At 47.6% G+C, this 26320-nt stretch overlaps 1 protein-coding gene across 2 annotated transcripts in view; it reads left to right on the forward strand.

Annotated features, from left to right (window-relative positions):
* ADAMTS2 (ADAM metallopeptidase with thrombospondin type 1 motif 2) overlaps nt 1–26320 on the forward strand; it is a 261043-nt gene that overhangs the window by 204505 nt on the left and 30218 nt on the right. For both annotated transcript variants that reach the window (XR_009694017.1, XM_061149663.1), the window contains exons 6-11: nt 2672–2828; nt 6964–7069; nt 7656–7799; nt 8183–8315; nt 8894–9007; nt 25833–25978. Coding sequence is in view for 1 of the 2 variants with exons in the window: in XM_061149663.1 (XP_061005646.1) it covers nt 2672–2828; nt 6964–7069; nt 7656–7799; nt 8183–8315; nt 8894–9007; nt 25833–25978 (800 nt within the window). In the remaining variant the exon portion in view is untranslated. The remainder of the gene's footprint in view (nt 1–2671; nt 2829–6963; nt 7070–7655; nt 7800–8182; nt 8316–8893; nt 9008–25832; nt 25979–26320) is intronic.

Below are 26320 nucleotides of genomic sequence, written 5' to 3' on the forward strand. Positions count from 1 at the left end.
CTGGGTAAGCCATGTGGCTGTGTGAGGACACTGGGAATCACCCTCTCTGCACCCCAGGCCACACTGTCTGTTCTGCTTTCTTCCTCCCCTGGAATTCTATGCCCTGGGGGAAGCTCCAGGTTCATAGTCACACACCTTCCCAACCCCTTGGCCCCAACCATCATGGTGCTGGGAGAGTGCTAGGTGGGGTTGTCTGGGCTTGACCTCTCCCACCCCTGAGCCTGAGGTTGTTTCCAGATTAACAGAGGAGATCTTTTACCAGAGGGAGATTGGGCTGTTGTCAGAAGAACGCAGGCAAAAGTAACTGTAACCAACCAGGGGTCCGGTCCCCTGATGTTTGGGCTGAGAGACATGGCTCTTGAGGAAACAAGGCCCTTTTGCTGGAGGTGGCTTAGCAAGGCTCAGGGCCTTCCTGGTGGCTAAGATGGTAAAGAATCTGCCTGCAATGCAGGAAACCCTGGTTTCATCCCTGGAGGAGGGAATGGCTACCCACTCCAGTATTCTTGCCTGGAGAACTCCATGAACAAGGAGCCTGGCAGGCTACAGTCCATGGGGCTTGCAAAGGGTTGGACACGACTGAGTGATCTGCACGTGTCTTGGGCTTTGTGGAGCTGGGGGTCCCCCTCCCGTGGGGGCTCTGCAGCCATCCTTGATCGAGTGGTGATCAGTGGCCCTTGTGGTCAGGACTGGAGTGGCAATCTTAAGCCCAATGGGGTCCAAACTCAGGCACCAAATCAGATCCATCCCTGAAGGTCCCTTCCTTCTCATTCCACCCAAAGTTCCTTCCCTAGAAAGGAGAGTCTTTAACTTGCTTCCTCCTCCAGAGCTGTGGCTTCTCACGGTTTTCTGGAGGCAGTGATCACCTGGTGGGGTTTTGGGCTGCCCTGCCTGGATGAGGTACAGATGCCATGTCCCTGTCCTTTGCCCCTCTTGTGTCATTTGGGGTGGGTAAGACTGTGCTGCAGAAGCAGACCAGATCCATGTCCCCGCGGCTCACAGCAACAGAGCTTGATTTCTTGCTCACACTTGTGTCTTCCGTGTGAATTGGCATCGGACTCTGGTCTCGTTTTCACTCAGGACCTGGGCGACAGGTGGCTGGTTCCCATGCCAGCCAGGAGAGATCTCTGAAGGCTCTCATGTGGGCAATAAAGTGCTCAGACCAGGAAGAGACACACATCACTGTTGATCGCAACTATTTGGCCGGAGATAGTCACAAGCTTTCCCAGTCACAGGGAGGGCAGTAATGTACCTCTCTTCCCCTTTCCCAGCATCTTCTGGGCTGTCTATCTCTGGGGAATGTCCAGTAGGTCTCAGTCACCAGATCTCTCCCTCCTATCTGTGACTGACTTCATTAGTACTCATTGAATGCTGTTAAAACAAGTATTCTCATCTCTCAGGAGCAATTGGCTCTGTGCTTAGGACGTGGGAACTGGTCCACCGTCTTGTAAACCATTGACTCGGGTAACTCACGGGATGCCTGGCAATGATGGGTCTTCCCTGGCCTTGACTCATTCTTCCTTCTTCTGCAACATTCTGGCTTACTGACAGTACCCTATAAATACACCCCAAGCCCATTCTACTTGTACACACAAAGAGAAATATGTGACTATGCTTGTTGGATTTGTTTATGCAAGAGAAGAGGCAAAAATGCATGCTTTCATGTCTACCAAGGAATGCATAGCTCTACTTTTTGGACAGATTTGCCTAGAGGGAACCACTTTGATGGTAAGAGTATGTGGTGAGAGCAGAAACCAGAATGCCTGCTGTGAGGATTGTGGAGAGAAAAGGGGTGAGTGCAGTGTGTGAGACCTGATTCTGAGATGATACGGTGTGTGTTTTGTTTGGAGAGGGAGTTTAGGGAAGTGGATTGAATATAGACTTTCGGTTTTAGGCTTCCTAGCCGTGTGACCTGGGGCAAGTGACTTGACCCCTCTGAGCCTCAGTTTCTTGCCTTTCCGGGTAACTGTGAAAACTTAGTAAGAGAGTGAATGCCAATGCCATGAGGCAGCCTGGCCTGCGATCCTGCCAGCCTGGTGGCCAGCCTTGGCTAGCAGGCGTGCGTCATGCTACAAAGTGGAATGTGGTTGCTCCCAGTGGCTTCCTGTCCACGGGTCCTGCGGGAATTATCCCAGTGGTCCTGTTCCTCATGTGGCTCCTTCACTGCAGGTGCTGCAGAGTTTTCCCTCCCTTGTGTTGTTTTCTGCAAATAGCTTCCCCCAAGGGGGAAACACAGGGCTCCTTTCCCCTTCTCTGGGCCTGTAGCCTTGTTGGGACTTCTGTCTCCCCTGTCCTGGATCCTGCCAGAGTGTGAACTCTTCGGGGTAACCGAGGTCTGTTGCATTGGCCTCCTGGCCAGAGCTTGCGCCGAGCAGGTGCCAAGTAGGATGCAGGGACCTTGGAGGTGGGGTGAGCTGAATGGACCCTTTGAGGCTTTGAGGCCTCAGAGCTTTGTTCCCATGTCTCACCTGAAATCATGCAGGGACTTTGTGTGCAAACTCAGGCAGGTCTGTGTGGCCAGGGAGCTTTTCCACCCACTCTGGAGAACGGAGCCACATGGTAGGGAGTTCTTGAGAGGCCACCTGGGCCAGGTCGCCAGTCTACGGGGTCTGCTCAGCTCCCGCCTGGACCACCAGATACCGATCCCTCTCTGTTGTCTCTCCTGCCCCTGCAGTCCATGAGCCTCATTGAGATTGGGAACCCCTCTCAGAGCCTGGAGAATGTCTGCCGCTGGGCCTACCTCCAGCAGAAGCCAGACACTGATCACGACGAGTACCATGATCACGCCATATTCCTCACACGGCAGGACTTCGGGCCTTCAGGCATGCAAGGTGAGTCTCGGGACTGCGGGGGCACAGAAAGCAGGGAGGCTGCACATGAGTGCCTGACCCTGCCACGGCCCCCCGGCAGCCTTGGCCTGGGATGAGAGGGGTGTCTGGGCGAAGGGGTAAGTGCTGAGAACGGTGTCCGGGTTGAGGGTAAGTGTGAGTCTTCTCCTGGCTCTTTAAAACTACCAGGAACTCTGACATGTGCCCCAGGAAACTGCGTCTCTCTGGGGACAGGGAAGATGAAAAGGAGTGAAATGGGCAGAGTCTGGGGCTGGGTTTCAGTTGTTTGCTTCCTCCGTGCATGCTTGCTCAGTCACTTCAATTATGCCCCACTCTTTTGCGACCCCATGGACTGTAGCCCACCCAGCTCCTCTGTCTGTGGGATTCTCCAGGCAAGAATACTGGAGGAGTTACCGTACCCTCCTCCAGGGATTCTTCCCTTCTCAGGGATTGAACCCGCATCTCTTATGCCTCCTTCACTGGCAAGTGGGTTCTTTACCGCTAGCGCCACCTGGGAAGCCCTGGCTTCCTCCAACTTTTGTAAAACAAATTTGAGTAAATTTTCAATCTTTAAAAGATAAGGGACTTTACTTAAAAATTCAAACTATATAAGACTGACAGATCTAAAAGAAAAAATTGACAAGTCTACAATCATAGTTGAAGATCTCACACAGTGAATGGTAAATAAATAAGTGAATTAAGGCCATCAGAGAAGAATATATACTCATGACTCCACTTATTTCAGGTTTGTAAGTGGGCAAAACTGGTCCGTGGTGTTAACAGTCAGGAGGGTGGGCAGGAGGGAGGGAGCTGCTGTTGGAACCGAGAAGAGGCTTCTGCAGTGTGGGGACCGTTGCATGTCTTGGTCAGGGGGTGGCTACACAGGTGTGATCATTTGCGCCTCCTGGCTGGCGTTGGTGCCTCCCCACTGTGAGGGGTTCACGCTCCCCTTCAAGCCCGCCTGTGTGGCCGGCTGACCCAGCACTCTGTCGCCCTGTGTCTGGGTGAGAGCTCTAACGGGGGCAGAACTGTTCCATGGGAGATAAATGAACACAACTCTTATATTAAGTGACTTCATTCTTGGTTTAAAAATGTGAAAGGACAGCCAAGAATTACCAGATATTAAAAAAAAGGAAAGGATGAAAAAGATGCACCGAGATGTAAAATAAAATTAAAAAGCTAACTCCAGAGGAAACAGATAATTTAGAGAAGGGAAAAGGACATTTTTATAAAGTCATATCTCCAGAATGTTTGAGGAAATATATCTGTAAACCCAGAACAGGCTACAAGGAAGAATCAGGGAAAAAAACGGTTCTCATTAAAGATTTGATGGTGTTGACTAAAAAATTAAATGTCCAACCTAAAAGTTATGTGTGTGTGTGTGTGTAATTCATCAGAAATGTTTAGCACCTCAATCCTGGGGGACAGCATCTCAAGTAACCCTGAGAGAACTGAGCTGCTCTGAGGAGGCGAGGAGGGTGCTAGGCTATGTAGGAGTTTTGCAACCAAGGGCAGCTAGTAGGAACAAAGCTTACTGTTAATTAAAGAAAACTAAAATCTCAAGTTAAGGAATTTAGTGCTTTTCTATGTGTGGGAGGATGCAGGAGTCTGGACTCACTGAAATCATTCTTTTGATATGCATCTCAGCTGTCTGGGGCCAGTATCCAGTGTTTTCACACCCTGAGTTTCCTCAGGGCTTGCCAGCTCACCATCCATGGTGGCTGCAACTGCTGACGCTGTGGCATCCTTTCTTAACTGATATGGCAGCAATATTCCATTTCTCAGTGGGTGAAATAAAACATTCAAAAGCTGAAATTAAAAAATCAAGGGCACCCAAAAAGATCAAAATATGAGAGAAAAATTGATGCAGAGGCTCAATCCAGGAAGAACACTGCATCTACCTAAAAGGATTTCTGGCAAGAAAATAACAGCAAAATAAACTAAGAACGAAGGACATAAAGAAAAAATACACATAAAGAAAAAAGATACATTTTCAAATCTTCAGATCCTACATGTTCATGTAATGCTAGTGTGGGTGAACGAGAAATACACAGACTGCGGCACATATTCATATGCAGGCTTTGCATACAAAGGACAAAGAGAAGACCACAAAGGTTTGCCCTGGTGCTGATTCGAGAACAAGCATCTCAAAATCTGCAGAGCAAAAAAATACTTTAAGACACATATTTCCCTGTTTATTAGAAGGGAAATAGACAATGGTTGGGTATACTGCTTTTAGACAATTCTAAAACCAGCACTCCCCGGTCATACTTCTTCCTTTCTGTACTTTTCTCTTGGAACACATTGCCTAGGACCTCTCCATGGGGTCTCAGACGAGTGAGGCTGAGTGGGGCGACTGTCTGGGCTTCTCACTTTCTGGGTCTTGCTGACTTAAAAAAGTACATGACATGAGAGTTGCAAGTTAAGTTTTATTTGGGGTGAAACGAGGACTATAGCCTGGGAGACAGCATTTCTGATAGCCCTGAGAAACTGCTCCAAAGAGGTAGGGGGGAAGGTCAGTACACTTGTGATTTTAGTGAAGAGGGAATACATGCAATCAAGTATGTATTTTTTTTGCAGAAGGTTTCTGCTGGTCTCTTGAGAATTCCTGTTAGTCATGAGGAGCAGACATCACCATGAAGGAATTTAGTGCTTTTCTAGTTACAGGGAGATTCAAGAATTGAGCTCATAAAATTGGCCCCTGAAAATAAGCATCTGAAGACCTGTCCTGCTAGTTTTTCCCAGAGCATAGAGAGCCTCATTCCTGATCTCCACCCTGAACTCCTTTCAGGGGGTGTTGAAATTCAGCAGCTACAGCAGCACCTGATTTAATCCTTGTAGAAGTAGATGGCAAGGGCCCATGGCAAGTGCTAGTTTGTACCTGACAGCCTCTGGGATGCCCAGGTCTCTACACAGAGGCCCTGTCTGGGACACACAGCTCTGCACACACTTCTGTATCTCACCCAGGGGCAAGTGGCGAGGCCCCACCGCCTGGATTTCCTCCATCTCGGGCCGGATCATCGTGCCCTCCCGTCACTCTCCCTCTCCTCGTGGGCGGGAACGTGGTCCTTCCCCTGGGGGCATCTTAAGACTCCCTGTGATCAGGCTCAGCCCAGTCAGGGGGGATCGTCCTTCCACAGACCAGTCACATCACAGGGCGGCCTTCCCACCTTCCTGCTCAGGCGGTTCGGGCTCCTGCCTCAGCCCTGCCCTCACACCCTGTCAGACTCCATTCCCTACTTTTTCCTTGGACCACACGCTGTAACTAGGAAGGCAAGACCCACCGTGTCACTCACTGTCAGCTGTTAATTCAGTGGCCCTCCGGAAGCCCTTGGTGGGTTGAGCGGTGGCTGGAGGGTCTGTGGCTTCTCATGACAGGGGTTAGCCTGCTGCAGCTGTCCTTCCCCCTCTGATCCCCATTCTCCACCTCTGGGGGTGCCTTGCCCAGGACAGACCCCTGGGCCCCTCAGCAGGACTGTAGTTCTGAATCTCCCCAGTTAGGGTGCAGGGCTCCCAGGCCAAGGGCTCCGAGAGCCTCATCGTCTGTGCCTGGTCTGCCTCCCAGGCTACGTGGTCAGTGTCCTCTGCACATCTCAGCACGGCAGCACTGCTGTTGGCGGTCCTTGCCTGACTGCCCCTGAACTGCTTGGGACCACCCTCCCTGCAGCCATCTGTGCACTATGGAAAAGGGTCCAGCTGAGGCCTCAGAGGCCCCAGAGAGGACCCCGAGGGAGACGGGGAAGATCCCGAGGGAGTGGGCTCTGGGTGTGGTGCCAGGCACCAGGGCCAGAGTGCCTACAGCTCAGGAAGCAACCTGCAGCCTCGGGGACCAAAAGGCCACTCAGCCAAGTGGGGAAGGAAAGTGGGAGGTGGCCTGAAAGAGAGCAGGGGCAGGAGGCTACCAAGGTGGCAGAAAGTCTTGGCAGATAAGACCTGGATGCGGGAAACTGAGAGGGCCACAGGGTGGTTGCTGATGAGCAAGGCTGAGGCCCACTCCCCCGGGGAGGGGAGAGGTGGTCTTGGGCTGTGCCAGCCTCGAGAGCAGTCGGCTGTGCTCATTTGCCTGGTGATGTCAGGGGAAGCTGGGGCCTGGGCCCCTGATGTGGGGAGGGCTCTGAGCCCCCTTTGTCTCTCCCAGGCTATGCTCCTGTCACTGGGATGTGCCACCCCGTCCGCAGCTGCACCCTGAACCACGAGGACGGCTTCTCCTCCGCGTTCGTGGTGGCCCACGAGACTGGCCATGTGTAAGTGGCCTCAGCAGGCCCTGCTGTCTGAGGCAGGTCCCGCTTCTCCTCTGTGCCCTGAGAGGGACACACCCTGGATGACAAGCCCCCAGGATGTGATGTCCTGACCCCATGCTGCATTGGGCAGGCAGCAGGCCCACTTTCCCCCGAGGGCCAGGCAGGAGCCGGGGGCTTCCCACCCATTATGCCATCGAAGCACTTGGGCAGGAGGGTCTTCCCACCCAATTCTGTAGATGAGGGTGCGAGGGAGCCTACCCCGGGAACAGAGAGCTGGCGCTCGGGTGTGCGTGCTGCTGGCGGGGGGCAGTGGGTGCCTCCACCTCCACGGCTATCTCATGCCACAGCGTTGGGGACCGGACCCCGCAGGGGCTGCCGCTGGATGCTGTCCCCTCAGGGCACCCCGGCTCTAAAATCCAGCTGGGAGAAAATGGGTACCACCTGGCTCAGGGCCGACCAGGCCAGCTAAGGGCGAGGGGAGTCAGCTCAGGGAGGTCGGGGTCCGCTCCCAGTGTCTGGAGGGGATGGGGCTGACAGGTGAGTGTGGCCAGGTGAGGGTCCAGTGAGGCTGTCTTGGCTCTGCTCACAGGCTAGGCATGGAGCACGACGGGCAGGGCAACCGCTGCGGTGACGAGGTGCGGCTGGGCAGCATCATGGCACCCCTGGTGCAGGCAGCCTTCCATCGCTTCCACTGGTCCCGCTGCAGCCAGCAGGAGCTGAGCCGCTACCTGCAGTGAGTACCACCCTGTGCCCTGAGGAGGGACCTGGAGCGCTGGACTCAGCTCTAGGGGGGCGCCTGTAGCCCCAAGTGCAAAGGCGGGGAGAGGGGGACAGCAGTGCTGGTTGGGGGATCCCATTGTTGGGGGCCAAGTTTTGGGTGGAAGTGGTTGCAACCACTGCACCTTTAATGGATGCCTAGGGCCCAGCCCAGCCAGATCCTGCCTGACCATGCCAAGGAAAAGAGGTGCAACGGGAAACTAAAGCAACACAGCCTTAGGGCTGGGGTGTGCAAGCAGGCCCACCCCCGAGGCTCCGTGAGGGGCCTCACGCGCCGCCTGGTCTGGACAGCCCGGTGCTGCTGAAGGCAGCTCGTGGTGCCCCCGTGTCCCCTCACAGCTCCTATGACTGCCTGCGGGATGACCCCTTCACCCACGACTGGCCGGCGCTGCCCCAGCTCCCGGGGCTGCACTACTCCATGAACGAGCAGTGCCGCTTCGACTTTGGCCTTGGTTACATGATGTGTACCGCGGTGAGTGTCGGAGCCCAGGACGCCTGCAAGGGCTGAGCGGGAGCTCAGCCCAGGCCTGCCTGGTCTCCTGGGAGGTGGCTGGTGTCGGGGTGGCTCCCCGGGACAGGGTGGAGCAGCCCTCCAAACATCAGGTTCTCCCCACACCTACTGCTGTATATCCAGTGGGTGCCCGGCGCTCTCCTGGCTGGTCCAGACTTGGCTTTGGGAGGGATTCAGGCAGTGGAGTGTTCAGTTGGGAAACAGTGGGCACTCATGGGATGCCTGCTTGGGCCAGAGGAATGCCAACCAGCCTTCATGCCAAGCACACTGGTGCCCGGCCGGCTCCATGGGGTGTAGCCACCAAGGTCTGCAGGCTCGGGAGGCCCAGCAGCCCCCGGGGACGCGAGGCGCTGTCCCCGCGTCATGTCCAGTCATGAAGCATGAGGTGCGCCCGAAGTCCTCGCAGCACCGGAGCCGCACAGAGCTCAGGGCAGCACTCAGGCCTGTCCTGGTGGCCTTGCGAGAGGACCCGGGTGCCAGGGCAACACTGGGGGCCCTGCAGTGGGGGCGGCCTGCCAGCTGTCGCTGATCTCTTCCAGTTCCGGACCTTTGACCCGTGCAAACAGCTGTGGTGCAGCCACCCTGACAACCCCTACTTCTGCAAGACGAAGAAGGGGCCGCCCCTGGATGGGACCATGTGTGCGCCTGGCAAGGTGAGTCAGGGCAGACGGCAGACACGGACGTGCACCGCTCTCCAGGGCAGATCCTGCAGGGCCCCTGGGGTGGGGCCAGGCATCATCTCAGGGGACCCCTGCCTCCTTCCTAGTAGCCCCACTCTCCACTCTCCAGAGCTCCTGCCCTCTGAGCCTCTCATACACTCTTCCTTCTGTTGGAGGGAACCTGATGTCTCAGAGCTCCTCAAGGTACTTCAAGCCCCATTGTGGGAATCCTCTCCTCTGAGGACCAGTTTTGGGGTTCTGGAAGCCTTCCGTATCCCCCTGCACACTGTGGGTGCCCATCACCTCACCTCGACACCAACATTGGCCAACATTCTGGAGGCCCTGGAATCCTCAGGCCCAGCATCAGGCTTGGCCTTTTTGTCCCCTAGCACATTGCTGTTTTGTCCCTGGTGGGCACACTTGTCCCTAGAGGAAGCTGGACAGCCACCTACCAGTGCCTGCCTGCTACCCCAGGCCCACTTCCCACTTTCCGTGGAAGCAGCGAGACAAAGGACTTCTCCTTCCAGCCCAAATTCTGGGTCTGATTCTCATTCTTGTTGTTCAGTTGCTAAGTCATCTACTCTTTGTGACCCCATGGACTGCAACACACCAGGCTTCCCTGTCCTTCGCCATCTCCCGGAGTTTGCTCATGTCCATTGAGTCAGTGATGTCACCCAACCATCTCATCCTCTGTCATCCCCTTTTCCTCCTGCCTTCAATCTTTCCTAGCATCGGAGTTCTTTCCACTGAGTTGGCTCTTTGCATCAGGTGGTCAAAGTATTGGAGCTTCAGTTTCAACATCAGTCCTTCCAGTGAATATTTAGGGTTGATTTCCTTTAGGATTGAGTGGTTTCATCTCCTTTCTGTCCAAGGGACTCTCAAGGATCTTCTCCAGTGCCACAATTTAGAAGCATCAGTTCTTCGGTGCTCAGCTTTCTTTCTAGTCCAGCTCTCAACATCCATACATGTCTACTGGAAAAGCTATAGCCTTGACTAGATGGACCTTTGCCAGCAAAGTGATGTCTCTGCTTTGTCTCTTTTGATGTCTCAAATGTCTCTGATAAACTGTCTAGATTGGTCATAGCTTTTCTTCCAAGGAGCAGGCGTCTTTTAATTTTATGGCTGCACTTACCATCTACAGTGGTTTTGGAGCCCAAGAAAATAAAATTGTCACTGTTTCCACTTTTTCCCCTTCTGTTTGACAGGAAGTGATGAGACCAGATGCTATGATCTTGGTTTTTCACACTCCCACTCCTTATGCAGATGAGCCCATGAGAGTTCAGCCCAGGGAAGACAGCAGACACAGCAGGATCCTGTGAGGTCCAGGAGAGGATGCCAATGTCCCCCAGTGTCAGGCCTAGAAAGACATGCAAACCGCCTGGGCCTGAGGTTTCTGCACTGCAGGTTCTAAATTCTGCCTTATTTTAGTCCCTGGCAGAGCTTGTTAGAGATATGGATTTCCAGGTCCATCCTGAAGATTTTGATTTGGGATAAGGTTTGAGAATTATTTTGTTTGGTTCTTTATTTGTAAAATTCTGTTAAAATTCACATAATATAAAATTCATCACTTAAATCACTCTCAGTGGCTTTTAGGACATTGACAGTGTTGTGCAACCATTACCACTCTAGTTTCCAGAACTTCTCATCACCCCAGAAAGAGACCTCATGAACCAGTGACTCCCCGTTATTGTCCTCTCTCCAGCTCCTGGAAACCACTAACCTGCTTTCTCTGTCTATGGAGTTGCCTGTTTTGGAGTTTCCTATAAGTGGAATGACATAATATGTGTCTTTGGTGTCTGGCTTTTTTCACTTAGCATAATGACTTCAAGGATCATCCATGCTGTCACAGATATCAGGGCTTCATTTCATTATTATGGCCAAATAGCATTCCACTATATGGATAGATCACACTTGTTTACCACTTGATGGACATGTGGGCCTTTTCTACCTTTTGGTATCTGTGAATAGCCCTGCTAATGAACATTCATGCGTATGTTTTTGTTAGAACACTTGGGAATTGGTGCTTTTAAGAGGCATCCAGGTGATTTAGCTGTGCCCATAGACTAGACGTTGCCAATGGGATGGTGTTAGTAATACTCCAGGGACCTAATAATGCCAGAGCTGACCTCATAGCCTTCTTCTCCACAGGACCTCAATGGAGGCTCCAAAACTTTCGCCATAACCCCGATGGGGAGCTCAGTAAATGCTGAACTGGAGAGTGAGACTAGCTTGGCATGGATCCGTACTGCAGTCTGCCCCTCCAAGCCCAGCCCGGGACTGGAGGGAAGGAGTGGGAGCAGACACTGCGTGGTGTGCTGTCCAGGGTGGGGGCGGTGGTGTGGTGTGGTAGGCCTTCCCCACAGAAATACTGGCCACTGCAAAATGTGGGCCAGAGAGTGCTTGATCACCAGCTTACTGGCCCACTTCTCCTCGGCGGGGATGGTGAGGACGGGAGCAGGTGTGGCCAAAGCACCCTTTCTCACAGAAAGTGCTGGCCCAGTGGTGACTCTTCACTGTTTTTGCTGGTAGGACCCTCAGTTTATTTAGCCCAGTGGCACTGATTTAGGGGTGCTCAGGCTTGGCTCAGCCTGCCCTGGTTCTCGAGGAGCACAGGGAGAGAGCTGACCTGGGTCAGGGATTCCTGGTGTGTGTGGAGTCGGGGTGGAGAGGCAAAGTGGAGGAGGGGGCCGCTCCCAGGGCTCTGTCAGAATCCTCTGCCCTTGTGAGTTTATATGTTTTAGTGTCTTACTTATGGCGGTGTAATCTTATACCTGGAAAGCAGTCATCCTTTATCTCTCCCTTTCCTCTAAGAATAGCCACCAGGCCCAGGAGAGAAGGTAGTGAGAAGGGAGCAGGGTAACGTCTAGGCAGGCTGGAGGAACAGCAGGTCATCTGGGGAAGCAGGGTTGTGCCAGGCTCAGCTGTCCCTTTCTGCCCCTTGCTGCCCACCCAAGACGCCAGGCAGGGTGCCACACAGCCTTCAGGCTCTCCCCGGTCTCCTCACTGTCCACAGTGGGTCATCGCAAGCACACCTTCCTCTCCTGCACCTGCCACTTCCCAGAGACAGAGCAACGTATCTTTACTCCATCCACAGAGATGACCTGGAAAGAGGGATTGAACCTACAACTGAGCCCCCTGCATCCTTTGCGCCCGGTTTCATGGCTTGTTCCTCTCTGCCTGGCTTGCACACTGTGGAGTGGGGTGGGAAGGTTGCAGAACCCATGCATTGGTGAGGTCCCATGGAGAGGATGGGCAGTGAGCAATGAGGGCCTGTGGGCACATAGCTCTCTTACAGAATCAGGAGTTCTGAGCAGGCACGTTTGGCTGAGAGGGGAGAGGTGAGCTTGTTGTTCTTGGAAGAGATGTGTGCAGTGGACCTGAGGATTAGGCTGGTTAGTCACCTCAGCTTCACATCCATCCATCCATCCATCCATACGTCAGGCTTGCTCTGCTTCCATCAGGTGTCACCGTCTCTGACGGTTGGCCACGAATGGACAAGGCAGCAATGACGTGATGGTGAGCAAGGGGATGGGGCGGGGCCTGGAGGGAGCAGAGAGAGGCTTTCTGGTCAGTGGAGTTCAGCCAAAGCCCAAAGAGTGGAGAGAAGTGGGACCAGTGCTCCAAGTGGGGGGAATCTCCTTGGGTGGGAGCATGTGGAAGATGGCTGGGGAGGGTGGTTGAGAGGAGCATGGTATTTTAAAATGTGATGTACTAAGAGAAAAGCTGAAGTGTGGTAAGGCTGACAAATCAAGAGAGTTGTCACTGAAAAGATAGTTCCTCAAAAATCCCAGGGAAGTTTGGGGGCAGGAGTGGTCAGTCTCACAGGGAAGCTCCAGGATCAGTTGGAGAGCAGGGCAGGGGGCGGGGGGTGGGGGAGGGAGCTGCCGTTTCTACAGAAACAAATGCCACAGCAAGGATAGCAGGATTAGGATCGGCTGGTGGGAATCGTTTCAGTGGGCTTTGGGGCAACCGGGCTGCCCCTGTGGTACCTGACTGGGCTTGGAGTGATTAGGATGGGGGATGGTGGCCTGGAATTTAGGAGCTCTGATGAAGGAGGGGGCTGTGGGAGGTATGTATGCTCTGGATTGATTAGTTTGCACTTGAAAATTACCCTTGTGGATGAGTTGTTTACTATCTCTAGGAGCTGGTTAACCCTAGGAGGGGGGAGTCCCTCCAGGGTCAGCAAGATTCAGAGGTCAAAGCATCGGAATCCAGAAAACAAAAGACACAGTTGACACCATGGCTCCCCAGGAGACTGGAGTGATGGCGGGAGAGAGGCAGGGACTGTTTGAACTGATGATGACTCTTCCTGAGCCCGAGTCATGTCCTGCCCTGTCCAGGGTGCTGGAGTCTTGGCTCAGATCTGCACCAGACAGGAGCTCCCTGCGGCCACACAGGGATGCCCTGCATCCCCTGGAGGCAAGGTCAGTCCAGGCACAAAGGGTCCCCCAGGTGCCTCTACTCCGCAGGCTGGGTTAGTGGGCTCGCTCTCCTTGCCCAAGCCAGGGTACAGACCCAGCTGGGTCAGGATGGTTCCTGCATCCAAGTGTCCTGGCAGAAAAGAGTCCTTCATGTCTCACATTCACCTGCAATGTCTTCTGGACAACACTCACCCCAAGTTTTCATGAATTCAGAAGGCCTGTTTCAGAAGCATGTGCCACGGTGCTTATCCAAGTGCAGAGGCCCTGTGATGCCCATGTTTTGCTGCACAGTGGAGGACTGGCAGCAGGCATAACGATAGGGATCGCCCAGGGTCTGGGCGTGGGAGTTTAAGCCCTCCCTCCCTCCCCATTGTGTGACCTTGAGCCATCCTGTCCCCCCTCGGGCGAGTCACCTAAGTGTCCAACTCAATTATCTTCACATCCCAGGCTCCTGGCACATGGCACCAGCTCAGGACATGCTGGTGGGTGGAGAACGGAAACCGAGGACCACAGTGGTTCAGAAATGCTAAATGTGCACTTCCTGAAAAGAACAGTCTGCCTTTCAGGCTTTCAGACCAACCTGGCAGTGTTCCTGGCCCTGCTAAAGTGCACCGGTGCTCTCCATGGTCCTTATCCTGAGAGGCAGGTCAGGCTTGATCACTCATTACGTGTGACTTTGTGCTTTTAAAGGTTTAAGCCCCTCTACTGGATGAAATATTTATAAGCATTTAAACATATATTTATAAAACATTTTAATAGTATTAAACATGTTTTCTTCACAATAACACTGAAGCATCAGAGTTTAAAACTGTTCGTTTGGTTTGCTTGCACTCTCTTAAGTGCTCACGTCATCCGGGAAGAAATAAACCAAAATATTAGAGGGACAGCTTCTAGGTTGTGGAATTCAGGATGCTTTTTCTGTCTTTCTGCCTTGTTTCCCTATTTCCTATAATGCGTTTGTGTTGCCTTTCGGCATTTGGACCCAAGTCTGTGGAGGAGGTGGTCCACCACACCATGGGCCTGTGGCATGTCCTGACTTGTCCCGTGCCCAGCTCCCCATTTACAAACTGAAGACCAGTTAGTCCAATGGGGACAGGGGGACCACCACGTGGCCCCCTCCATTCCCCTGGTCCTTGGTCCCTGTGGCCACCAGTGATTCAGAGGCTGGGCCCCATCACAATTTCAGAGGTGCCAGGACCCTTCCCACCCTCATTGTCTTAGTCAAGTGGGGCAGAAACACCTGAGACTAGGGTGACGTAAACCACAGGCATTTATTCCTTATAGGTCTGGAGGCTGGAAATCTGAGAACAGGGTGTCAGCATGGTCTTATGTTTTCACTGACTATAATCAATTAGGACCACTTCTGCTTTTACTCCTCCTTCCCCTTTGGTACACCTCCCCTGCTGGCTGACATTAAAGCAGTCACAAGTGTTTTGTGGCTTTGGTTAAGGAGAAAGTGGATTTGGGGTATTATTTATTGGCTTATTTATATGGTTTGGGGATTTCCCAGGTGGCGCCAGGGGTAAAGAACATGCTTGCCAATGCAGGAGGAGTAAAAGATGTGGGTTCAATCCCTGGGTTGGGAAGATCCCCTGGAGGAGGGTATGGCAACCCACTCCAGTGTTCTTGCCTAGAGAATCCCATTGACAGAGGAGCCTGGGGGCTCCAGTCCATGTGGTCACAAAGAGTTGGGAACGCCTGAAGCGACTGAGCATGCATGCTTGTGGCTTCTAGTGCCTTATATGTATAGCTAGGTTGTTGATTCTGTCCAGGTATAGTTTTAGCTTCTAGAAATATTCTTACTGCCTCTGTACCAACACCCAAGGTCATTGAAGAATGTGTGCTGTGTTCAGCACAGCCTTCTCAAGTGATTGGAGACAAGGGCTCTCAATTGTACTAGAGGTTGTGATGACTTCTGTGTTTGCAATAGTCTGTTTCCTTTTGGGGTTTGTCTTGTAGTTGGGACTACTAACACCGATCCAACGTGGATAGTTCTTTGAAAATGCTAAGTTTAACAAGATGATTTGCTTCTTGAAAAACTGCCCAGACCTCCAAACATACCTATTACAAAGCATAACGGGCATTAAAAATAATTTTCAAACACCAGGAGAGAAACTTGAATGCAGACAGGATACGAAAAGTTTGCTCAAAATGTTGATAAAGCTGTTACCAGTTAAACTGCTATTTTGAAAATTTTGGCTTACAATAAAGTAAGGGAGAGATGAAGGACTTCTGATTTCAGTGAGTTCAGTCACTCAGTCATGTCTGACTCTTTGCAACCCCATGGACTGCAGCACGCCAGGCCTCCCTATCCATTACCAGCTCCTGGAGCTTGCTCAAACTCACGTCCATCAAGTCGGTGATGCCATCCAACCTCCTCATTCTCTGTCGTCCCCTTCTCCTCCCACCTTCTATCTTTCCCAGCATCAGGGTCTTTTCCATTGAGTCAGTTCTTCACATCAGGTGGACAAAGTATCGGAGCTTCAGCTTCAGCATCAGTTCTTCCAATGAATATATAGGACTGATTTTCTTTAGAATTGACTGGTTTGATCTCCTTGCAGTCCAAGGGACTCTCAAGAGTCTTCTCCAATACCACAGTTCAAAAGCATCATTTCAAGTGCTCAGCTTTCTTTATGGTCCAACTCTCACATCCATACATGACCACTGGAAAAACCACAGCTCTGACTAGTCGGACCTTTGTGGGTAAAGTAATGTCTCTGCTTTTTAATATGCTAAGTTTGTCATAGCTTTTCTTCCAAGGAGCAAGCATCTTTTCATTTCATGGCTACAGTCACCACCTGAAGGTTTTTGGAGCCCAAGAAACTAAAGTCTGTCACTGTTTCCACTGTTTCTCCATTTGCCATGAAGTGATGGGACCGGATGGCATGATCTTTGTTTTTTGAATGTTGAGCTTTAAGCCAGCTTTTTCACTCTCTTCTTTCACTTTCATCAAGAGGCTCTTTAGTTCTTCTTCGCTTTCTGCCATAAGGGTAGTGTCATCTGCATATCTGAGGTTATTGATATTTCTCACAGCAATCTTGATTCCAGTTTGTGCTTCTTCCAGCCCAGCATTTTGCAAGATGTACTCTGCATTTGAGTTAAATAAGCAGGGTGACAATATACAGCCTTGACATACTCCTTTCCCAATTTGGAACCTGTCTGTTGTTCCATGTCTGGTTCTAACTGTTGCTTCTTGACCTGCATACAGATTTCTCAGGAGGCAGGTAAGGTGATCTGGTATTCCTATCTCTTTAAGAATTTTCCACAGTTTGTTGTGATCACACAGTCAAAGACTTTAGCATAGTCAATGAAGAAGAAGTAGAATTCTCTTGCTTTTTCTATGATCTAATGGATGTTGGCAATTTGACCTCTGGTTTTTCTGCCTTTTCTAAATCCAGCTTGAAAAATAGCTTGGAATAGCTAGCTTGAAGCCTAGCTTGGAAAATTTTGAGATGAGTGCAATTGTACAGTAGTTCAATGTATTAATATACCTTCTTTTATCATTTTAAATTTATTTATTAAATAAAACTCAGGGTAAAATCCATGGAAAATAAATAAAAGTTTAAAATGAGTGAAGAAATCAGTAGAAATAAGTCTGACTTCAAAAATTCAATTATAACCAAAAAGTTTCAGATCAGACTGAAGCAGTCATTCATTAGGTGGAAGAGATAAATATCCAAGAGAAGTAAGTGACAGACAGGCTTTTGAAGTGTTTGACAATGCAATTAATGAAGAGGAGTGAATCTGATGAACACACTGGAAAAGCATTTAAACTTCTTTCTGATTTTGACATGAAATCTTGACAACATCAAAGACAATGTAAAGCTTAGAATATTGCCTCTACTGTAAAAATGTTGACAGCAACAGTTACTGAGTTGCTAATCCAAAAAGCATTTTAAATCAGTCTCCGACCAAGAAAACATCAAACACCCTGGAATCCACATCCAGAAGCAGACCAGATAGCAGTTTCTCCAAATTTGGTCATCTAAATATTCGTATAGCATCACCAATAACTTCTCTAAATTACTGAAAATTAAAAAATATTTCTCTCAATGTGCTAGAGCAAGTGTTGGCAAGCTACAGCACACACACCAATTCTACCTGCCTCCTGTTTTATTTTCCCGTAACAGTTTTATAAAGATGTGACTCACATTTAAATTCCCTCATTTGAAGTGTACAATTCAGTGGTTTTCACTGTATCCTGGAGTTGTACAACCATCACAGCATGATCCACCCCTCCCCCTCAATCCGGGCAATCACTACTCTGTGTCTCCTGAGAGTTGCCTCTTCCTAATATTTCATATAAATGGCATTGTACAATATGTGGCCTTTTTTGACTGGCTTCATTCAATTAGCATGTTTTCAAGGTTCATCCATGTTATACCATTTGTTAGTACGTTATTCCTTTTTATTGCTTGATTATAATCTGCTGTTTAGATATACAGTTTTTTTATCTATCAGTTTATCAGTTGATGGACATTGAGCTGTTAACTACTTTTCAGTTATTATAAGAAATGCTGCTGCAAACATTTGTGTGCAAGTTATTCCATGGATGCATCATTTTTCTTGAATATGTGTCTAGGAGTAGAATTGTTGGTTCTTGTGGTAACTCTAACATTTTGAGAAACTGCTAAACTAATTCCCAAAGCAGCTGTACCTTTTTACATTCCTACTAACAATTTCTCTACATCTGCACCAAAACTTATTACCTGTGTTTTTATTATAACCATCCCAGTGAATGTGAAGTGTTATCTCATTGTGGCTTTGAGCACCTTTTCATGAGCTTAATGACAACTTGTATGTATCTTTTTTGGACAAATGTCTATTCATTATCATCTTTGCTTATTTTTAGTTGGGTTATCTTTTTATTATCAAGTTATAATCATTCTTTATTCATTCTGTCATTCTATATTCTGGATACAAATCCCTTATCAGATTGCTCAGGTAAATGGCTTGCAAATATTTTCTCCTATTATTGTCTTTTCACTTTCATGTTAGTATCATTTGATGCATAAAAGTTTTTAATTTTGGTGAAGTCTAATGTAGATATTTTTTCTTTTGTCATTTGTGTTTTGGCATAACTAAGAAACCATTGCCTTTAGATGAAGAAGGTGTACTCCTGTTCTTTCATTTGGATCTATGATCCATTGTCAGTTAGTATTTGTGTAAGGTATGAGGAAGGAGTCCAACGTTGTTCTTTTGCATGTGAATATCCATTTGTCTCAGCACCATTTGCTGAAGGGGCTATTTTTTCCAATGAATCATTTGGTACCTTTGCTGAAGATCAGTTGATCATATGTAAAGTCTCCTTTCTGGACTGTGTTCTGTTCCATTAATAATTTTGTTTCTTTATGCCAGAGCCACCCTGTCTTGTTTATTTTAGTTTTGTGGTAAACTTTGAAACAGGTAAGTCTGAGTCCTTTCACTTTGTTTTTTCAAAGTTGTTTTGGCTATTCCTCATCCTTTGACTTGAATTTTTCAGAGTTTCTCGGTTTCTGCAAAATTCTAGCATAAGTGTCGCATTGAGTCACAGATCAATATGGGGAATACAGGCCTTCCTCCATTTATTACACTTTGCTTTATTGCGCTTTGCAGACATTACTTTTTTTTTTTTTAAACAAACTGAAGGTTTGTGGCTACCCTGTATTTTGCTGAAAGTTTTCACTTTCGTCTCAGGTTCAAAGGATTTGTTAACAAAATAAGCCACTTGTTAATACAAATGAATGATACAAATATTTATTAGAGAATTATCTAGCTTACTTTCAGTATGCTAACATTAAAAGAAAAGAGAAATAGAAAGAGCAGAAGATACATCACCAAATTGGGTTTGGCCAACACCCAGACCTACTCAGTGCTGGGAAGTCCCGGGTCACAGCGCATCTGGAGCCACAGCTGGGAAAGGTCCCAGGCCGCACCTCAGCTGTGTGGGTGAGGCTTCACAGGCTGCAGTCAGGGGTTCCCGCTTAAAATCCCAGGGTGGAGGCAAACTGATATCATCATCCATCTGTGGCCACAGTGCAAGCCTGGTTTCATGTTAACGCGGTTTATTTTGTCTTGTAAAACTTGGAATGTTGTTACGCCTGGGGCTTGGCCAGCCAGGCCCCCTTCAGGGGCTCAACAATCTCAGGATTGCTCCCCGATCTTACCTAAGGTGCTACAAGCCTTGCACTCACAGCAGGCGGTCACTCCCAGTCACCCCCAGTCAGGGCATGTCCAGGCAGGTTAGACGCAAGGTCAGAGGCCTGCTCGGCTTTGTCTCTGAAGCCTAAACGAGACTGTTCACTTAATTTCCCTAACACCCTGCATTATCAGTTCATGGTTAGCATTTTTTAGCAGTAAAATATTCTAAAGTACGATATGTACGTTGTTTTTTTAAGACATAACGGCACACTTAATTACTCACAGTATATTGTAAACATAGCTTTTACATGTGCTGGGAAACCAAAACAACTCATATGGCCCTCCTTATTTTGATATTTGCTTAATTGCGGTAGTCTGAAACTGAACCAGCAGAGTCTCTGAGTATGACTGTGCTGCCATATTAAACTCTGGTCCATGAACATGGGATGTCTTTCCATTTACTTAGATCTTTGATCATTGATCTTTCAACAAGTTTTTGTAGTTTTCAGTGTACTAATGTCACATTTTTTTCCTTCAATTTATCTGTAAAATTTTTTTGTCATTTTTTGATGTTATTGTAAGTAGAATTGTTTTCTTTTTTTAAACTCAAAATGCTTCTAATTTCTTTTTTTATTTTTTAATTGAAGCATAGCTGAATTACAATGTTATGTTACTTACTGCCATGCAGTAAACTGACTCAGTTATTTATTTATATAAATTTTCATATTTATATAAATATTTATAAATTTTATAACATAAATATTATAATTATATGAATATTTTATATTCTTTTCCATTATGGTTTACCACAGGATATTGAATATAGTTCACTGTGCTATATAGTAGGACTGTGTTGTTTATCCATTCTGTATATACCAGTTTGCATCTGCTAATTCCAAACTCCCAATCCAACCCTCTCCCACCTTCCTCCCCCTAGACAACCACCAGTCTATTCTCAACGTCTCTGATACCATTGTTTTCTTAATTTCATTTCAGTTTGTTCATTGCTAGTCTATAGAAATACAATAGATTTTTGTATATCAATCTTGAATCCTGCAATTTCACTGAACTTTTAAAAATTGATTTTTAGTGGTTTTCAATAGCTTTTAGTGGTTTCCATAGGATTTTCTTCCCTCGTGGCTCAGTTGGTAAAGAATCTGCCTGCAATGCAGGAGACCACGGTTGGCTTCCTGGGTCAGGAAGATCCACTGGAGAAGGGAAAGGCTACCCACTCCAGTATTCTTGGGCTTCCCTGGTGGCCCAGCTGGTAAAGAATCCGCCTGCAATGTGGGAGACCTGGGTTCGATCCCTGGGTTGGGAAGATCGCCTAGAGAAGAAAAAGGCTAGCCGCTCTAGTATTCTGGCCTGGAGAATTCCATGGACTGTGTGATCCATGGATCGCAAAGAGTCGGACACGACTGAGTGACTTTCACTTTCATAGGATTTTCTACATAGAAGATAATTTCATCTGCAAATAGAGATAGTTTTACTTCTTCCTTTCCAGGCTGGATGCCCTTCCCTTCTTTTTCTTGCCTAATTGTTCTAGCTAGACCTTTCAATAGAGTGTTGACTAGAGGTGGTGTTGGCAGACACCCTTTTCTTTCTTCAGATTAGGGGGAAACCACTCATTCTTTCACCATTAAGCATGATGTTAGGTGGGGTATTTCACTGATGTCCTTTATCAACTTAGGAACTTCTAGTCTTGTCTTGAGTGCTTTTTTCAGGAAAGGATGTTGGATTTTGCCAATTTTAGCTTTTGAGTCTTGAGGTGACCATATTGTTTTTCCTTTATTCTTTTCAGATGCTATTCCTTGCATTCCTCAGATAAATTTCACTTGGTAATGATATGTAATCTTTTACTGTGCTGTTGGATTTGGTTTGCTAAAATTTTATTGAGAAAGTTAAAGTCTATTTTTATGAGAGATATTGTTCTCTAGTCTTTATCTTATAATATCCTTGTCTGATTTTGGTATCAGGGTAATATTAGCCTCATAGAATAAACTGGGAAAAATCTTCTCTTCCATTTTTTGGAAGAGTTTGTGAAGAATTGGTATTAATTTTTCTTTAAATGTTTGATAGAATTCATCAGTGAAGTAATTGGGCCTTCAGCTATTTTTTGTGAGAAATTTAAAATCACTAATTCAATCTCTTTACTTGTTACAGGTCTATTGAAATTTTTAGGTCTTATTAAATCAGCTTTGGTAGTCTGTGTCTTTCTAGAAATTTGCCCGTCTTCAGAACTGTCTGTTTTTTTAATGTGGATTTCAATTATTCTCTGTTGTCACTTGTTTTCAGCCTGAATAATCCCTTTTAGTATTTCTTTTTTATAACTGTATTGAAGTATAGTTGATTGACAATGTTGTATTAGTTTCAGGTGTATAGCATGGTGGTTCAGTTATACATATACATATATTCATTCTTTCTCAGTTTCTTTTCCCATATAGGTTATTACAGAATATTGAGTAGAGTTCCCTGTGCTATATAATAGGTCCTTGTTGGTTATCTATTTTATATATAATAGTGTGTGTGTGTTAATCCTAAACTCCTAATTTAGTATTTGCTCTATGGCAGGTCTGCTAGCAGCGAATTATCCCAGATTTTGTTTATCTAAGAATATTTTTATTTCACTTTCATTGTTGAGAGTTTTGTTATATATGATTCTTGGTGTTATATATGATTACCTCTGACCTCCATTATTTCTGATTGAAAATCAGCTGTTAATCTTATTGGGCTTCCAGTGAGTCATCTTTCTTTTCCTTCTTTTGACATCTTTGCTTTGTCTTTCAACAACTTTGACTATAATGTGGGAGTGAATCTCTTTGCATTTATCTTACTTGTTTAAATTTCTTAGATGTTTACATTAATGTTTGTAATCAAATTTTGGAAGTTTTTCAACCATTATTTCTTTGAATATTTTCTAATCCTTCCTCTGTGTCCTCTCCTTTTGGCACTTTTACTATGCACATTTCAGTGAAATTATGGTCTTCCATATGTCTCAGAGGCTCTGTTCATTTTTCTTTATTTCTCCCCTCTCTGCTCTTCAGATTGTATAATTTCCATTGATCTTTATTGAAGTTCATGGAGTCTTCTTCCAGCTCAAATCTATTACTGAGACCTCTAGTGAATGAATTTTTCATTTGTTTTCGTACTTTTAAGCTACAGAATTTGTTTTCTTTTTCACTTTTAGTTTCTATTACTTTCTTGATGCGATTTGACATTGTTCTTATGTTCCCCTTTAGTTCTTTGGACATGGTTTCCTTTTGTTCTTTGAATGTATTTATAATAGCTGGTTAGAAATTTTTGGCTACTAAGTCTAGCATCTGGGCCTCCTCAAAGGTAATTTCCGTTGCCTGCTTACTTTCCTGTATATGGATTACATTTCTTTTCACATGTCAGTAATTTTTGTTGAAAACTGGACATTTTAGATAATGCATTGAAGAAGCTCTGGATTTTGGTTATTGACCCCCCAGACCTTGTTGTGCTGTTGTTTGCTTGTTTACCTGTTTATTTGTTTAGTGACCTGGCTGCACTGTTGTAATAAATTTTATTTGCCCTGCAGCATGCAGCTGCTGGTATTGCCCCTCAGAGATCGTGGCCTTGGGCATAGGCATAGTCACGGGGCCACACAGCTCCACCCCCACCACCAGAACAGTGGGATTAGCCAGGTTCTCTTTGTCTCTTTCTCTGGTTGTACTGCTAATCTCTAGCTATTCTGCCTCTATTGGTATCACACCCAGCTTTCACCAGCTGCTAGCTGATTGCTGTATTGTTTTTGACAATGCTCTGGCATACAAGTTGTCCACAGCCTGACCCAGTTAAATTCCGGACCCTTCACAGGGGCAGGGTGTTACCAGTATTTGAAGCTTGCTCAGGCTTCTGGTGGCTCAAATGGTAAAGATTCTGGCTGTAATGTGGGAGACCTGGGTTCAGTCACTGGGTTGGGAAGATCCCCTGGAGGAGGGCATGGCAACCCACTCCAGCAGTCTTGCCTGGAGAATCCCCATGGGCAGAGCAGCCTGGTGGGCTACAGTCGTGGGGTTGCAGAGAGTCAGACATGACAAGTGACTAAGGACAGCACAGTACACATCCCAGGAGTACTCTTAGCCGTCTTCCCCTGGTTCTCTCTGTTACACTTTGGTTGGTTTACTGTTTTGCTTGTTGCTTACAAGTATCACAGAGCTACTGGTCTCCTCTTAATTGCTCACTACCAAGATTTCCATCGTTTTTGACAATGCCCTTAGGCATGACCTTCCTCTTGCTCTGTTCCAAATAAAGTTGGTCCTCTTAGGGTGAGCTATGGAGCTCTTAGTTCTACCTCTCCTTCTGGGAAGACCACTGCAGCACTGCCCTGGAACTGGGAGCAGGGTTTTCCACTTCCAGAGTGACGCTCTTGGTGTACAGATAGGTCAGTGAATAGGGATAGGACCTACTCTTCTTGGCTTTTCCCTTTCAGCACAGAACGTCTTCCCTACAAGCAAACCTGGGAAGGGTGGCTAGGGTACAGCGTTCTTGGTCCCCCATACTTGGGGTAGAGCCTCCACACCAGGAGTGAGGACTGGGTGGGCAGAGGGAGTTCTCTGCCTGAGACAGATTTTCTGCAACACCGAGTTGCATGCTATGGGAGATGCCAATGGCCTGCCTTTCCCAGGGTGAAACTGTAGCCCTAGACTGGGGGCTGAGGAGACAAGGAAGCTCTGTCTTTATGTGGTAAAGCCTCCATCACACTAAGATGGGGAAAGAATGGGAGAGGGTTGTGGCTCAAATGTATAGACTTCCACGATTCTTACAAGAATTAGTGTATTTTCTCCATTTGTTGTATTGAGCTTAGGACAGTTTCCAGATGCCTTATTTTATTTTATTATTGAAGTATTTTGTTGTTGGTGGTGGTGGTGTTCAGTCACCCCGGCGCGTCTAACTCTTTGGGACCCCATGGACTACAGCACGCCAGGCCTCTCTGTTCCTCACCATCTCCCGAAGTTTGCCCAAGTGCATGTCCATTGCCTCAGTGATACCATCCAGCTATCTCATCCTCTGATGCCCTCTTCTCCTTCTATGTTGAAGTATAGTTGATTTACATTATTGTGTTAGTTCCAGGTATACAATAGAGTGATTCAGTAATATTTTTTTTCAGACTTTTTCCATTATGTTATACAAGATATTTAATGTGGTTTCCTATGATATAACTCAGTCCTTGTTGTCCAGATAATTTAAATGGTTTGTTTAGAAAATAATTTTCACCAGTTAAATGGTTGTTTTACTGAGGAGAGAGTTCACAAGCCTCTTTCAGCTCCATTCTAGAAGTTTCCATGTGCTGCCTGCTTTTGTAAATGTGGTTTTATTGGAACGCAGCCATATCCATCCATTTATGTGTTGTCTGTAGCCACTTTCATGCTCTAATGGCAGAGTTGAATAGTTGCAGTAGAGACCTTGTCACCTGCAAAGATTAAAACAGTTACTATCTGTCCCTTACAGAAGAAGCTTGCTGAAGAACTATCTTTCTCCCTGTGAAATACAAGCTGACAAAATTGTTGTCATATGAAGAGGGGATGAAAGAGTATGTAGTTAGGATTGCAGCAAATGTTGTGTAAATCAACCAATTCTAAAAAAAAAATCATTGTTTTCTGTTTTTGGTTGTTTGTGGTATTTGTCAGTTTTTAAATTTTAAACTTTTTTATATTGTATACTTTCTAATTCTAAATCAGTATTCCATTGTATACCTAATTTAGTAGTTTTAATTTTTCCATCTTCTTCAAGTCGGTCCTAAATTGTATAAGCTTCCTCTTTGGGGTAAGAAGGGCAGCAGTGTGATCAGGTTCAAGTTGAGTTTCCTGTGCTCCGGTGTTCTGCTTCCTATATTCATAAATTCTTACCATGTCAGCATATCACCTGTCCTTCATTTCCGTACTTCATTTAAATTGCTTTTTTTAACTTAAACAGTAGACCTTGTATGTCTCTAGAGGCACTGGCTTGATGTGCCACTTGCATCTTTATAAATGGCCCTGTGTGGGCACGCTGGCCTGGGGGCTTCATCCTGCAGACATGTGTGGAGTGGGCTCTGGCTGAGGGGACAGAGCAGGCTGAATGAGGACTGAGGATGGCCGGGGGCCAGGGGGTGGGTGGTGGGAATCTGGGCAGGCCAACACCTTACCGCACCTCCCAGAGAGATTCTGAGCTTCCTGGGGTCAGTAGGGCCTTCTCTCTTGTACCTCCAGGGCCGGGCAATCATCATGGACACTGCAGGCTGAAGAGTGGGGGGCATGTGACCTTCTGTCTTTCAGCACTGCTTTAAAGGACACTGCGTCTGGCTGACGCCTGACATTCTCAAACGAGATGGCAACTGGGGTGCCTGGAGCCCCTTCGGCTCCTGCTCGCGTACCTGCGGCACAGGTGTGAAGTTCAGGACCCGTCAGTGCGACAACCCACAGTGAGTTTGCCCCGATGTTTCCCAGTCTTCCTGGGGGGCAGCTGTGGTCCCCACGGGCCCTTGCTAGCCTACCCTATCCCGCAAGGCTCCTGCAGATGTCAGTTCAGGAGAGGGTGTGAGGGCAGGCAACTCTGGCCCCTCTCATCCTCTCTGGGAGGGACCGAGACTTAGGAAGGGGAAGGCTCACAGCCTGCTGGGGGCAGAGCCAGCCCTGGAGACTCGGAAACCTGATCTCCTTCCTCCTGGCCTGCATCCTAGTCTAGACCCCAGCCTGCTCTGCTCTTCCTAGTTGAGGGCATCAAGATAGAAGGTGGGACAGAGATGAGGCAATGGGGGTAAAGA

The sequence above is a fragment of the Dama dama genome, chromosome 9 (genome assembly GCF_033118175.1).
Source record: "Dama dama isolate Ldn47 chromosome 9, ASM3311817v1, whole genome shotgun sequence".
Taxonomy (NCBI): domain Eukaryota; kingdom Metazoa; phylum Chordata; class Mammalia; order Artiodactyla; family Cervidae; genus Dama; species Dama dama.